A 15,450-nucleotide genomic window follows, 5' to 3' on the forward strand; every position below is an offset into this window, starting at 1 on the left:
TGTTGTTTTTTTGTTTTTGTTTTGAGACAGGGTCTCACTCTGTCTATCAGACTAGAGCACAGTGGGTGCAGTGGCAGGATCTCGGCTCACTGCAAGCTCCGCCTCCCGGGTTTACGCCATTCTCCTGCCTCAGCCTCCCGAGTAGCTGGGACTACAGGTGTCTGCCACCTCGCCCAGCTAGTTTTTTTTTTTTGTATTTTTTAGTGGAGACGAGGTTTCACTGTGTTAGCCAGGATGGTCTCGATCTCCTGACCTCGTGATCCACGCGTCTCGGCCTCCCAAAGTGCTGGGATTACAGGCTTGAGCCACCGTGCCGGGCCCAAGCTTTTGTTTTTTACGTCACATCGTCTTGGTCCAACCCAGAACTCAGACCACTGGCTTTAGTAGACTGTGTGCCTTGGTAATTTCAGGGCTGTTTGGGTTAGCAGAGTCTCACCCAGATCACTGCTTTTCATTATAATAGAGTAAATGACTAGTAAAAGGAACCCTCTGCCAGAAGCTATCTGAGGAAATGCAGTCATTTTTGGTAGGATGGATACTCCATACTGGGGCCAGAGAGGGTTTCTCTTCAGGTCCTGGCTCAGTTACAAACGACCTTGTGACCACCTAGAGCAAGGCAGCACATTTGCAGGCCCAGCCTCTCCTCATCAGTGAGATAAAACATCGGCCTTCTTAGACTTAGCTTCGGGAGCAGTTGTAGTCATCAAACAACATCCACATAAAGATTCACTGGACTGTCAATTGCTTTATAAAGAATATTGAGATTTGCTTGGAGAGGTTGGTTACCAGCTTTCCTAGAGTTTCAAGCCCACACAATTTAAATCTTATCTTGTACATCGACTTTAGACTCTGCTGTTCCCACCAGCCTTCCTATTTACACCTTTCTGGTCTTTTCGTCCCTGTGTTCCATCATCCATTCCATCTTTCAGCCTAGAATTACCTTCCTGCTCCCCCAGTGATCTACTGCCTGCCTTTTTACAGGGTAAGTTCAGTCCTGCCCCCTCTGACACCTTTAGATCTGGCAGCTCCTGCCCCCACTTCACTGTTTGTAGGTGTTGACCCTGATGGAGATGTACGGCTTTTGATGGTTGCTGCTGTGGATACCTGTCATCTCCTTGAAACTAAGCCTCATAGAGACAGGGCATGTTATGTAGCTAACTTGTGCTAGGCATATGGTGGGCTCGCAGAAAATATTGATGGATCGGAGTGTGCCTCTGAAGTAAACCAAGGAAATTGTAGGAGCGTGCCTCTGAAATAAAGGAAATGGTAGTGCCATTCGAGGTACATTAACAAGAATCCTTCTGTAAGTCAGGAAAAAAAAGAGGGAAGGTCATTTGCTCAGCATGGAGTAACAATGATATTAGAAGCAACAGACCCGTGACAGCCTTCTTGCATGCTTTTCCTTGTCCCATCTGCCCAGCAGCCTTGGGAGGTGTGGGTGGTATGGCAGTGCCTGTTTGGAGACAGTATAATGAAACAAAAAGGCTTTGCGGTCCACCAGACAGCAGTAAAACCTGAGTTTCCACCTGGGCCTCATTCCAAACCCAGGTGCCTGACACCAGTCCCTGGTGCCCATGTCATACCTTGACTTGTTCTGTGTGAGTAGAAAGGGACTCAGTGCCAGTTTTGCGGGTCCCCTTGGAGCAGTTGTTTGTCACCAATGTCACTCTTGAATACATTGCATCCTTTAGTTCAAAAGAAGTGTGACTATGTCCATCTCACTCAAGCGCCTTCCTGTCTTCTTTGATTTAGGAGAAAGGATCCTGGGTTATGCTGAGGAGCCCTGCTATCTCTGGTTTGTCATGGAGTTCTGTGAAGGTGGAGACCTGAATCAGTATGTCCTGTCCCGGAGGCCGGACCCAGCCACCAACAAAAGTTTCATGCTACAGCTCACGAGCGCCATTGCCTTCCTGCACAAAAACCATATTGTGCACAGGGACCTGAAGCCAGACAACATCCTCATCACAGAGCGGTCTGGCACCCCCATCCTCAAAGTGGCCGACTTTGGACTAAGCAAGGTCTGTGCTGGGCTGGCACCCCGAGGCAAAGAGGGCAATCAAGACAACAAAAATGTGAATGTGAATAAGTACTGGCTGTCCTCAGCCTGCGGCTCGGACTTCTACATGGCTCCTGAAGTCTGGGAGGGACACTACACAGCCAAGGCGGACATCTTTGCCCTGGGCATTATCATCTGGGCAATGATAGAAAGAATCACTTTTATTGACTCTGAGACCAAGAAGGAGCTCCTGGGGACCTACATTAAACAGGGGACTGAGATCGTCCCTGTTGGTGAGGCGCTGCTAGAAAACCCAAAGATGGAGTTGCACATCCCCCAAAAACGCAGGACTTCCATGTCTGAGGGGATCAAGCAGCTCTTGAAAGATATGTTAGCTGCTAACCCACAGGACCGGCCTGATGCCTTTGAACTTGAAACCAGAATGGACCAGGTCACATGTGCTGCTTAAAATTCAGGGCTAAGCATTTTGGGTGATTTTAAACTAGGTGAGTGCTTTCTGTTGTTGTTTTTTTGTTTTTGTTTTGAGACAGGGTCTCACTCTGTCTATCAGACTAGAGCACAGTGGGTGCAGTGGCAGGATCTCGGCTCACTGCAACCTCTACCTCCCGAGTTCAAGTGAATCTCGTGCCTCAGCCACCCGGGTAGCTGAGATTGCAGGCATCTGCCATCATGCCCAGCTAATTTTTGTATTTTTAATAGAGAAGGAGTTTCACCATGTTGACCAGGCTGGTCTCGAACTTCTGACCTCAAGCAATCTGCCAGTCTCAGCCTCCCAAAGTGTTGGGATTACAGGCGTGAGCCACCACGCCCAGCGTCCCTTTTTGTTTCCTGTGTGCCCGCTTCTTGTACTGGGTTCTTCATTCTGGACCCTGGGATGGGCCCTGTGAAGTTGGGGGGGACTACAAAGTTGAAGAAAACTAAGTGCTTCTTATCAAAGATTCCCCCCCATGTCTTGATGGGAGAAATGTGCAATTATCTGAGTACAAGTTGGAAAGTCTAGAGAAGTCTTCTGAGAGGAGGTTGCGTTTAAGCTGAATCTCCCTTTTTTAAGAAACACTCTTTCTCATCATTATAAATGCTCACTGTAGAAAATGTGCATAAGAGGTAAACAGTTTTTCAGAGAATAAACGCTACCTCTAATTGTATCCCACCTACTCACACATCCAGTTCTGCATAGTTTAGATCTTGCCCTAGCTGGTTGAGGTCTTTCTCTTTTTACTCATTACTAATCTGAGCATTCCTCCATGTCGTACTTCAAAAGTATGGCTTTTCAGGGACGGTGTGACATTCCCGTTATATGTACCGTAATTGAACCATTCTCCTACTTTAGAAAACAGATTTTTTCCATTTTAGATACTATAAAGAATGTATTAGTGAATATTTATGTAGAAGTCTTTGCTTATTTAAAAAATTTATTCTGAGGTGCGCGAATCACGAGGTCAGGAGATCGAGACCATCCTGGCTAACACAGTGAAACCCCGTCTCTACTGAAAATACAAAAAATTAGCCAGGCGTGGCGGCAGGCGCCTGTAGTCAAAAGAAAGCTACTCAGGAGGCTGAGGCAGGAGAATGGCGTGAACCCAGGAGGCAGAGCTTGCCGTGAGCTGAGATTGCGCCACTGCACTCCAGCCTAGGCGACAGAGAGAGACTCCGTCTAAAAAAAAAAAAAAAAAAAAATTGTGAGCTTTCCTTTGTCAAGTACAGTCATGCTCCGCGTGAACAACGTTTTGGTCAACAAGGAATGGCATATTATATGGTGGTCCCATGAGATTATAATGGAACTGAAAATTTCCTGTTACCTAGTGATGCAGCTGTTGTAATGTTACAGTGCATATTATGATGCAGTGTGTTACCTTTTCTGTGTTTAGATACATGAAAACTTACCATTGTGTTGCAACTGCCTATAGTGTTCAGTACAGTAACATGCTGTACAGAATTGTAGCCCAGGAATGATAGGCCATACATGTCATCTAGGTGTATAGTAGGCTACACCATCTAGGTTTGTGTAAGTACACTCTTGACATTACACAACAGTTGCCTAGTGACTCATTTCTCAGAGATCGTTAAGCAGCCCATTGTTCAGCGACCCATGACTGTACTGTGCTAGGCTGGGGTGACATGATAAGCCAAATCAGAGACTTTCCCCGTCTTCATGAATTCTGCATCTTAATTAGGGAGAGAAACTCCAAGTTGAACTTGGTTTCATGTGTAGTATTCTCAATGAAAGTATTTTTGTAGTGAGTCACTAGGTCTGATTCTTGCAATCATAATTGTTTTATAGTTGTTTAAGGGGAAGAGGTATTCAGGGAAATTGATCTTTCGGGTGTTGATGCACAGAGTCAAGAGGAGGGAATTGAGGGTGAGGGAGCATCCCAGACAGACAGACCAACCTCTGCAAAGGACCTGAAACCAGAGGGAGCCTGGCACATTTGAGAGACTAGACCAATTTGGGTTAATGAGGAATGTAGACGTGGAAATTAGAGAGGACAGGGAACAGTGTAGACAGAAATCGAGCTGGAAAACCCAAAGGTGTATTTATAGGAACAGCAGAATAGTTCAATTGGACTGAAGTTTAATGTATGTGTAAGAGAAAATTGACCAGCATATATGCTAGGTAGTTTCACATGTACCATTTTGTTTCACCTTTACAACCTTGCAAGGGATTAAGTAATTTACCCCAGATCCTACTAAATTAAGGATGGGTATATCTTATTCAAGCATCCCCCACCCCCTTTTCCCTTAATATGGTAAGCTAGAAGTAAGCTGCTCCTACACTGTGCCGATCTTGATGAGGTGATGGAGCTAGTGCTGATCTCCTAGTGGTCACAGGGAGCCTTAGGAGCCATAAGGCACGGAGCTTTCCATCACTTGGTGGGTTCCCTCCCTTTCCCTTCATTATCCTCTGGTTTCTAGGTGGGGTTGGCTCATACCAAGTTGAGCTTGGTTTTGTGTGCAGTGTTCTTAGTGAATGTATTTCTGGAGTGAGTCACTTAGGTTTAATTCTTTCATTCCACAAACATGTATTCCAGGTGCTGGGCCAATTGGTCCTACCACCCGTGGGTAGGAGAACAGCACTCCCCAAAGCTAGGTTTAGGGTAGTGCTATATTAGAAACCAAAAGGGTTGGCTAGACAGTGTTTTCAGTGTATTTTGTGCTGTCACTTCCCATTTCCATCGCATCCTTTCTGCTTTTGAAAGACCTCTTAAAATTCAGATTTGCTCTGGCGTAGGAAGGTTGTCCTTGGAAGAGGGACCTGAATTTAGGTTATGATTATGGGGTTGTCATAACTAATTGAGATCAGGGCTTCCATTTGGATATCCACACTTGAGATTTGTGCTGTTTTGCAGGGCAGAGTTTTGGCTAAATTGGAGTGATTGCTTCATCTAGGAGAAACAGGTGACCTTGAGAAGAGGGGGAAAGATTAGGAATATGTTTACTGGTGAGTTCCCAGGCTGTTTTGTTAATTCTTTTTGTGGCTTTTATAGCTAATCTTTACAGTACTAGTGGTGCCAATTTGACCATAGCCTATCCTCCCCTGTCTTAGGTGGGCACTTAGAATTGTGGGTCTGGGCCCAGGTCTGTGACCAGAGCCAAACCCTGTGTTGCCAGAAGCTTCAGATCAGTTGTGTAGATGAGCTGTATCTGACTGATCAGAGAATCTGAGGCTTGATTCGGGAAGAACATTGAGTTTGACCTCCCTTTCTCCTGCCAAGTTTTGTAGATAGACAAGCTAATTTCATTTATTCGTTCAACATGTTCTTTGGAAACTATTTCCAAGTACCATTTTAGACACGGTGAACGAAACAAATTTTTGCAGTGCAGAGCTTAACATTCATTCTATTGGGAAGACAGACAGTACCCATAGGTAATGTACAAGAAAGTGCTCCGTGCTGGGTGCGGTGAGAGGGTAGGGTGAGAAGAGTAGAGCAGGGTAGGGGAGATATGAAGCTTGGGCGGCAGGGAAGGGTGGGGTTGTACTTTTAAATGGAAGATATCAGAGTGGGTCTCCCAGAGACAGTGACCTTTGAGCGAATGTTGGAAGGAGTTGAGGGAGTGAGTCGCAAGGATTTCTGAGGAAAGAGCATCTCAGACCGAGGTAATGGCCACTGTGAAGGTCCTGAAAGTTGGCTAGAGTGAGCAAGGAGTGTATAGGAAGAGATAAATAACAGGAACCAAGTAGTAGGCCTCGTAAGCCTCTGTAGAGATTTTGGCTTGTGTTTTTGGATAAGAGGGAAGGCCATGGGGATGTTTTCAGCTGTGTGGTATCTGCTCTTTTGAAAGGATCACTTTGCATCTTGAAATAACGGGACAAGGTGGGAGGCTGTTGCAGTAATCCAGGTGAGAGATGACGATGGCTTGAAATAGTGGAACAGAGAAGTGATTATTGGATTTTGGGTTTTTTTTTTTGAAGTCAGAGCCGGCAGGATTTCCGGCTGGATCATATGTGAGGTATGAGAGGAATTAATCATCACTTCAAGGTGTCAGCCTAAGTGATTGGAAGAATATTGAGCTGCCATTAAATAAGGTAGGGAAGGCATTGGGAAGAATAGGTTTGGCAGGAGAAAGTTAGGTTTTAGTTATCTGAAAGTTTGGCATGCCTATTTAGAATCCAACTACAAGTGTAGAGTAGACAGTGGGATGAGTCTGGAGTTCAAGGGAGGGGTCCAGCCAAGAGATACAAATTTAGAGATTTGCCACAGTACTGGAGTGGGTAATAGACGAGGAGGTCAGAGGAGTGAGGTCCAGGTGATGCAACATTGAGGGTGGGAAGAAAGGAAGGAGCCAGAGAGAGGGAAAAAGACATCAAGAGGAGGAGGGAGCCAGCTGTGGCATCATCTGCTAGTTGATTGAGTGAGAGGAATTGCCCATTGGATATAGTAAATGGGAAAGCATCAGTACTTATGAACAATTTTGGTGGAGTAATGGGGAAACCTGTAACTAGAGTGGATTTGAGAGGGGAAGAGGAGAGGAATTGGAGACAGTGAGGGAATAGACCAGTTGTTCTCAAAGTTTTTGGTCTGAAAGCCTCTTTACATTTTTGAATTTACAGACTCCAAAGAGCTTTTGTTTTGGGTTATATCTGTGGATGTTTGTACTGTTAAAAATTAAAATAGGCTGGGTGTGGTAGCTCATGCCTTGTAATCCCAGCACTCTGGGAAGCTGAGTAGGGGCAGATGGTTGAGCTCAGGAGTTTGAGACCAGCCTGGGAAACATGGTGAAACCTGGTCTCTGGTAAAAATACAAAACTTAGCCAGGTGTGGTGGCACATGCCATAGGCCCAGTACTTGGAAGACTGAGGCATGAGAATCTCTTGAACCAGGGAGGCAGAGGTTGCAGTGAGCCAAGATCGCACCACTGCGCTCCAGCCTGGGCGACAGAGAGGGACCCTGTCTCAAAACAAAATAAAACAAAACAAAACAAACAACAAAAAACTCTAGTTGCATAAGTAAACACACTTGATCCCTATACCACCATGATGAAAAAACACCTCAGTGTTTTAGGATTATAGATTTCAGAGTCGCATTTAAGTCAGGGCTAACTAGTTTTAGTTTTTTGCAAAAATACAAGGAAATGCATTTTGGGTTGGAAACCTGGGATTCCCCTGAAGTGATGTCTAGTAACAATGCAGGGATGGAGTCTTATTTCCGTGTTTTCCTGACTGTGTGGCCTTAGGCAAATTATTCCACTTATGAGGGCCTCAGTTTTATTATCTATAAAATGGAGTTGATCCTATATATCTTATTGAGGTTGTTGGGGGCATCGCAATAGGTTGTGAAAGTGCCCTGTGTAAACAGTCTGAATTAATTGTAATACAGTAGCATTGTTTAGATCCACACTTTGGCCTAGGTAGAAGTGTTGGCTTCCGTTTCCCTCTGAAGACAGTGGACTTTGGTAGCCTCACTCTGTGGATTGTGAAATAGCTTTTCTTTTGAAACAAAGATGTAGTCAAGGCCCACCCTGTCCAATCACTTGTTCTAGAAAAGTATATCTATTTTTAAAGATCACTCAATGATGGGTCTGATCTCTTTCTTATTTGTCACTTTTGAAAGATATTTAATAATTCCTAATGGTTCCTACCAGCTAGCCACAGTCTTTCACCCCAAGCAGGAAGCCAGCCAAACTGATGTTCCAGGTGCCTCCGCCCACGTGTTACCAGGGAGAGTGTTGTGGGATGAGGGAATCTGCATTCATGGCCAAGTCTGCTGTCTGATATACAAACCTCCGTTACTAGGGCCTTTTGAAGCCAAAGCCCTCGAATGACGTCTTTTTGGAGTGGGCAACTAAGGCCTACTGAAGGAAATCAGATGTTGGTGTGACCTGAGGGGTCACAGAAAGTATTTCTAGTTCCATATGAGATCTTGGTAGCTGCCTAACATCAGAGAAGGAAATCAGGCCTAATTTCTTGTTGAAGTAATAGATGACACATTTATCCCTTGCCTGGGGTCCAAAGATGTGGCTCTCGGCTAACGTACTGGGTTATCTGGGTTGGCCCCTTGACCTACGCTTCAGATTTCACTTCTATTCTGCAAGATCTCAGATTGTACCGCAGGTGTCCCCAGACCTCTAGTACAACCCTAATCTAAGACAGGAATTCACAAGCCCTTTCAGCTTAGCTGACAGGCAGAGCATATTTACCTGTTGAAGCCATACAAGCCCAATTCAATGACCAATTTGTTTGCTTTGTGCTAGAATTACACCCAAACTGTGTTGTTACACTATAGCTATCAAGTTAATCAGCAGTGATACTAAAAAATGGAAAACAAATGCTTAATTAACATGGTTTGTTTTAAACAGCAAAGTATTCAAAACAGTCTCTGGAGGATAAATTTTAAAATGGTTTGAGGTGAGAAGTTGGAACCCCCAATACTGGATAGGTCCACTCTATGACTTCCTGGCCCAGCTCTCAGGATGGCCAGGAACTAGCTCCTGCCTTACAGGACTGCCCTCCCTTGCCTGTACCTGGTGCCTGGCTGAGGAGTGTGGCAGCCTGAGGGGTAAGGCTGTGAAGAAGGGCGGCAGTGCCAAAGATGACCAAAACAGCAATGATTCATGGTCATCCCTGGGCTGAGTGCTTTATGACCAATAATTCCTTTACTTATTTTCAAGTAAATTCCTGAAAGTCACAGAGCTAAGAAAGGGCAAAGCCTAGGCTTGAACCCAGGACTCAGTCCATGGCTTTAACCAGTTTGGTGTATTGCCTCATTGAATCATCTTTAAATTTAAAATGTTTTCCTGATTGAATTCAACAAATAACTGAGCATCTAAGTAGATGGAATTTCCTGCCCACCAAGCCCAGAGCATCATGAGATGCGTGGTATGGAACACTTAGTAGGCTTCAAGAGGAGATAGTTCCTCTCCTACTCTGAAAAGGTCAAGAGTATGGTGATGAGCAGCCAGGGAGTCCATAGGAAAGTAGAAGCAAGGAAGATTCTTCCTTCATGGGAAGGTGTAACTGCCAAGGGGTCGAAGGCAGTGGTTTGGTTTTGCACCCCAGAAGCTGATCCCTGCTTAGTCTTTGGTAGAGCCTTGAATTTCCCAAAGGGAGGATGGGAGACGGGAAATGCTAAGCTGTACCCTGAAGTGGGTAAGATTGGAGGTTTTATTAAGAGCAGAGAGATCGTGGGGTCGAGTTGGTGTCTCTTGATGATCAATTCTTTGATCCAGGCAGATCCAGAACCCCTGAACCCCTGAGACCCCATACAGTAGGGGTCACAGCTTTGCCACACCCCATCTCACTAGCGCTAAACAGCTTCACAAGAGGTGGGGGTTGTGAGTGAAGAGTCGGAGTGTTTGGTTCTCTTTTCTCTCAGGAAATTGAAGCCCAGTCTTCAACTGTGAAGACCCTGGTGGCTCTAGGTACCTGTATACAAAGAGATATGTCCCTTGGGGCCTCATCTCTCTGCTGGTGTTTTCTGAGGCGTTTTCCTCCCCAGGTGGGGAAGGCTGGTATATTTTTTTTTTTTTTTGTAAGTCCCACAAGCTCCCCAGTGACCTGCTGTTGCCATCTCTTGATTGTTTCTGCCGCATCAACAGCAGGAAGCTGAGCTGTCAGTTATGTAATGGGGCCAATGGCCCCCCAGGGATAATCTGTCCCTTGCAGCTCTGCAGGACATGAAAGCATCCATGAGGGGACAGGCCTGGCCCGGGGCTGTTGACGTCAAGGCCCAGTTGCTGCTCACATGTTCTTCCTCCGTGGCATCCTTGGCTCCACCTAACCTAGATAGCATCCCTTTGGGTAAATCAAAGTGACTCTTGTAATCGTCCAGCTGTGAGCAAAGCTGCCTGATGTTCAGGGGTGCTTCCACCTCCCATTTCCTCTTACCCCAGGGACACAAAGACACTCCCACCAACAGTAATAGCTACTGGTTATCAAAACCTGCTTTGAGGGACCCCTTGACTTGTGCAGGGCAGAGACCCTGCCTTTTTATTCCGAGCCCTGAATTAAGCACTTTACATGTATCATTATCATATATATCATCTGCTTAGCTATTCTGTTATGTGCCCTCTTTTCTGCAGATAAGGAAGGGGAAAATCACTTTCCTAAGGTTTTGAGAGCCAAGATTTGAGACAAGGTGTATCTGTCTGGAAATTCTGCTACTCCATTCTGCGTTCTGCAGCCTCTTAAAGCCACTTTTAATGGGTTTCTATTCTGAGGCAGATGGTGGCTTCCCCTCCAATAGCACCACACAGTAAAGCACCCAGGGCTGCCATGGGCGTCCTTCACAGTCTGACACTGGTTTCAGCACAGGCACACTGTTTCAGGGCCACCAGCCATCCCTTCGGGTGAGGTCAGCCTGCACGTGGGTTCCTCCTGTGTTACAATGACTGCCCCAAACATTGGCAGAGGAGGCAAGGCTGAGATAGTGTGAGGTGCCCATATAACCAAGGTCTGGCAGCAGAGAAGGCAGGAGCCAGGTATGCAGCCAGGTCAGAATTGCCAAAAGGTTGGAAAGTAGGAGATCCAAAGCACACCTCCACCCACCAGCCGCTGGGAAAGCACCCGGCACTGAGGGCATGCTGTCAGTCAGCCAGTGTCTGGCACCAGCTACGAGGAAACGGCTCCAATAAGAGCCAAAGGCATTGTACGTGTCTGTGGTCCTGGTGCCCTGGCAGAAGCCCATTCTGAGTGAATCCAACCAGGGATTTAAGGTTGATGAGGACCCAGCAGAATGGCAGCAGTTGCTCTATTTCTTTCTGACAAATCTTCCAGCTCACTCATTGAATCCTGACTTAAGCAAGGGATTCCATCACTCGTGCTTACTCTGAATGATGTGGCTGCCCATAGCCCTGTATCGAAAGAGTCTAGAGCCAAGTCAGATTTGGTGGGCAAGAGCCCTTCTGGCATATGGTAGGCACTTGCCCAGTAGAGGCATTGATTGTTTGGACCCCAGTATGGTCTCCTAGGAACTTAGTTTAATAATGCAGATAAGATATGGACACTTGGTTGTAGTGGGTTATAGATGGCTCAGTAGAGATACAGGAAGACAGGAAAGAGTGGAGGAGGTGGTATTCCAGGCTGGTTCTTGAAAGTAAGTTTAGGGGTACCTTATAAGCCAGGTGAGATGTGAAGGGGCCACATCTCAGGGTACATACTCGGATTTGGTTTGATTACAGTATTCTCAGCTACAGGAGGAAAGGGTACTGTTCAGATAGTGAAATTCCCAACTGGAGATACATTGTGGACCCAGGACCTGGGGAGAGTGCCCAAGGTTCTGTCTTGTTTAGGGCAGCTGCGTTCGGGCTCCTAGCCCCTCTTTTCATTTCCACTGGTGAGTCCGCTGTGGTATTACAAAATCAGAGGAAATGGAGATCTCCTCCAGCGTTTCTAGGATTCAGAGGCATGGCAGGCCTTAAAACTGCCAAGCAAGTTTAAAATAAATCAATACCGTAAAACACTGCAATGAATTTCCCAACTTTAAAGAAATTTCACTTTCAGTTAGAGGTGCCAGGGGAAAGCTATAACTCAGCCTGCATTGTACGCAGGTCAGAACTCTGTATTTTGTTTCTTTATTAAAGAAAGTGATGTCTAGGGACATGGGAGGAATGGATTAGGGCCACCCGGGCACTCCACAGGCCATAGTGAGGAAGATGAAAATGCATTTTCCCAGGCTGCAAAAAGCATCTTGATGTGGTGCTTGGGGAAGTCGCTTTATGAATGGGCACCTTTTTTTTTTCCCCTGAACTCAGAGGCATGGTAGTGTAGCTGTAATGGGAGGCAGGTTGGCCTTATTATATCGTGTTGGGTTTTAGTATTGATTGTCTATTTTAATGGGAAAACCACAAAGATGATGTGAACCAGTTGACTCATTCTGCGTTTACTTCCATCTTTGTGGGGAAAGAAAATCCTTCACCATGTACAGCACCGCTTTGTTTTTTCTTTTCTACCTTTTTTGGATGTGCTTAAGACATGCCCTCTCAGAAAGCTAGGCACGCCCAGGGCAAATCTAAGGCATGGAGCTGGGAGTATAGTGTTGTCAGATTTTGGCAGGTTGTGTGGGCATTACCAGCACAGCACGGCCTTGTACCAGACATAGAGAGAACTGGAAGTCACAAGTAAACACTCTGTTGTTAGTAACCAGATTGCATCTTGGATCTGATGACGTTTGGAAGGAACCCTTGGTTTGCATAGAACAGCAGAAATAAGTGATTGTACCACACCCCAGACAAACAGGCTAACTTTAACTTTTAAAAATATTTTGGAGTTTAGGCCAAGTGCCTAAACTGAAGTCCAGATGTCACCACTGACATGGTCCAGAGGTCCTCCTCCCTCTTCTGACCTGAGCATCTTAGGGCCGAGGTACCAACAGGTATGGCAGGAAAAGCCTTCAGAGAGCATGTAGCTCCTTCCTGCTGCTCCGGAGTCCTGTAAGCAGGACAACAGCTGTCTCAGTAATTCAGACTCCCTCCTGCTCTTAGAACTGAGTTGGGATCGATGCCCTACGGAGACCCAAATGTGAGTCTTCAGCCTAATTATATAAACCTGGGTGAAGTTTAACCATGGTTAAAAAATTGCTTTCATTTTATCTGCAGCAGGAACAGAGAATGTCATGAGTAAGGAGTGTTGGTGAAGATGTCTTCAAGCCCTTGTCTCCTTTCTGCTCCTCCTCACTCGATCCCACCCCCCAACACATAGCGTCAGTGAGAAGCCCTAGCACCAGTGGTTCTCAGGATGTGCTTCCCAGACCAGCAGCATCACCTGGGAACTTGTTAGAAACTCATATTTCTGGCTGCACCTACTGAGTTGGAAACTGGGATGGGGTATTGTGTCAACTCTCCAGATGATGCTGATGAACACAAAAGCTTCAGAACTGCTCTGGCAAAAGAGGGTGAAGGTGCAGTCATCCACCCTGCCATCTTTTAAACGTGCAGACCATTGCCCTCACCTTTTACCCTTTTACCTTCAAAAAGCTTGGACGTAGGCCTGAGAATCGGAAGGGCCTGCAAGGTCCTGGCTTCTATAATTCCGTAAGTAATCGTATAATTACCTAGCACTGTGACTTGGGCAAGTCAGTCCTCCAGAAAACCAAGGTACCTGAAGGACCACTCTTGTCCCCTTCACCCATTCCTCCTGCCCTGGCATGTTCCTAGTTCCATGGTGGATGTGGCTCTGGGACCCTGGGACAACTGACTCCCACTCAGGCTCGCTCTCTTTTTTTTTTTTTTTTTATGAGGCAGAGTCTCGCTCTGTTGCCAGGCCGGAGTGCAATGATACGATCTCAGCTCAGTGGCTTCACGCGATTCTCCTGCCTGAGCCTCCCGAGTAGCTGGGATTATAGGCGCATGCCACCATCCCAGCTAATTTTCGTATTTTTTTTAGAGACGGGGTTTCACCATGTTGGCCAGGATGGTCTCAATTTCCTGACCTGATGATCAGCCCACCTCGGCGTCCCAAAGTGCTGGGATTACAGTCTTAACCCGCTGCGCCAGGCCTCTAAGTGGAATCTTAAACGTGACTTTGAATCGTGACTAGCAAACTTCTTTTTCTGTTCCACAGACATGTATTGAGCACCCGCTGTGAGCCAGGTTTGGGCCGTGGAGATGAGAATTCCCAGCCTCAGTTCATGTAAACCCTGGGCATCTCTCTGACCCTCTGAGTCCACCTCTGTAAAGGGGGGTTGCTAACACCTGGAGGGTTTGCCATGGGGATTACACGGAACGTGTAGCTGGCATAGGTCTGCCAGGTGTGCAGCAGGTACCGCACAGGTGTTGGGTCCTGCTGCCCTTTCATGCCAGTTCTCAGGCACACTGGTGGCAGAGCGAGAATTAGTATCTCGGAATGTGTGCAGGCTCATGTGCTTCCCCCCCCCCACCAATAAAAAGGAAAACATGCGTGCCCGGGGGGTCCCATTAATCTTTTGATCAACTGTGTGTCAGGCACTGTAGTGGGTGCCTCTATTAATATAACACATGGGTGAAAAAAGCAGACATGGTCCCCACCCTTGAGGTGCTGAGTGAGAGACATGTCATATGGGAGTACCATAGGTACGGTTTCAGTTGTGTGTAAATGAAAATAGCAGAAAATGAGGACTTGCCCAAGGCGGTCAGAGAAAGGTTCTCTGAGGAGGTGGCATTGAAGCCAAGACCCGAAGGATGAAGCCTCTGCCAAGCAGAGAAGAAGGGAGCTGGCTGGAGTATGGTGGTCAAGGCGTGGGAGTTCAGGAAGAGGTCACTGGCTGCGCCTGCAGGTGTGGAAGCAGGGAGCCCAAGTAGGAGGCTGTGGCTGTCCAGGTTAGGGGAGGTAGTGAAGTGGGAGCGAATTCAAGGTGCATTTTGGAGATTCAAAAGGGCTCTCAGATGGGTTGAATTTGGAAAGTAGAAAGGAGTGGCTCAGAGCTGACTCCATCATCAGTGGCTTGAGTGACTGGGTGGTGGGGACAGAGCCATGTAAGAGTGAATGTTGCAGCAGGAGAGGGTTTCGGGGAGTAGGGAGATACATAAATGTGTCTTGGGCATGCGGACATGACTGTACTCTCTGCTGCGTGGGTGTTTGTGGTAAGTGGCGCCCGTTTATCTGGGTCTTCTCAGGACTGTTGGATCTCAGTTTTGCTGCTGAACAAAGAGCACCTTCACAGGCACAGAATGGCCCCTTGGACTCAGGGCTGCATTCATGACTGAGGCTTGCTACTTTTTGTTCTTTTCTTGGTAATCAGCTTCTCATTAGGTGATGATGTGTTGCTCTTCTGTCTTTATTTGCATCTGCACTCTGCTATAATTGTGTCTCAAGAACATGGCATTTTGTTGTTTTTGTACTGTTTTGCTTTTTAGAGCTGAAAACCTATGCGGGGTCCTGTCACATGGGCAGCCTGGTGATCCTGTCACAGGGCAGCTCTCCAGTGTGGGCATCTCACTCTCTCTTTATTTATTTATTTTTACTAGTTATATAACATCAGAGTCATGATTGCTGGCTGTAAAATTGATTTTGAGAACCACTT

At 46.5% G+C, this 15,450-nt stretch overlaps 1 protein-coding gene across 1 annotated transcript in view; it reads left to right on the forward strand.

The window, feature by feature from the left end:
• The window catches only part of STK35 (serine/threonine kinase 35), a gene marked incomplete at its 5' end in the record, with an annotated part of 51,466 nt that overhangs the window by 18,129 nt on the left and 17,887 nt on the right, over positions 1–15,450 (forward strand). Inside the window, one exon of the mRNA XM_011975460.1 lies at positions 1,753–2,502. Within this exon, the coding sequence (XP_011830850.1) occupies positions 1,753–2,465 (713 nt within the window). The remainder of the gene's footprint in view (positions 1–1,752; positions 2,503–15,450) is intronic.

This window comes from Mandrillus leucophaeus, unplaced genomic scaffold (genome assembly GCF_000951045.1).
Source record: "Mandrillus leucophaeus isolate KB7577 unplaced genomic scaffold, Mleu.le_1.0 Scaffold101, whole genome shotgun sequence".
In the NCBI taxonomy this organism is placed as follows: Eukaryota; Metazoa; Chordata; class Mammalia; order Primates; family Cercopithecidae; genus Mandrillus; species Mandrillus leucophaeus.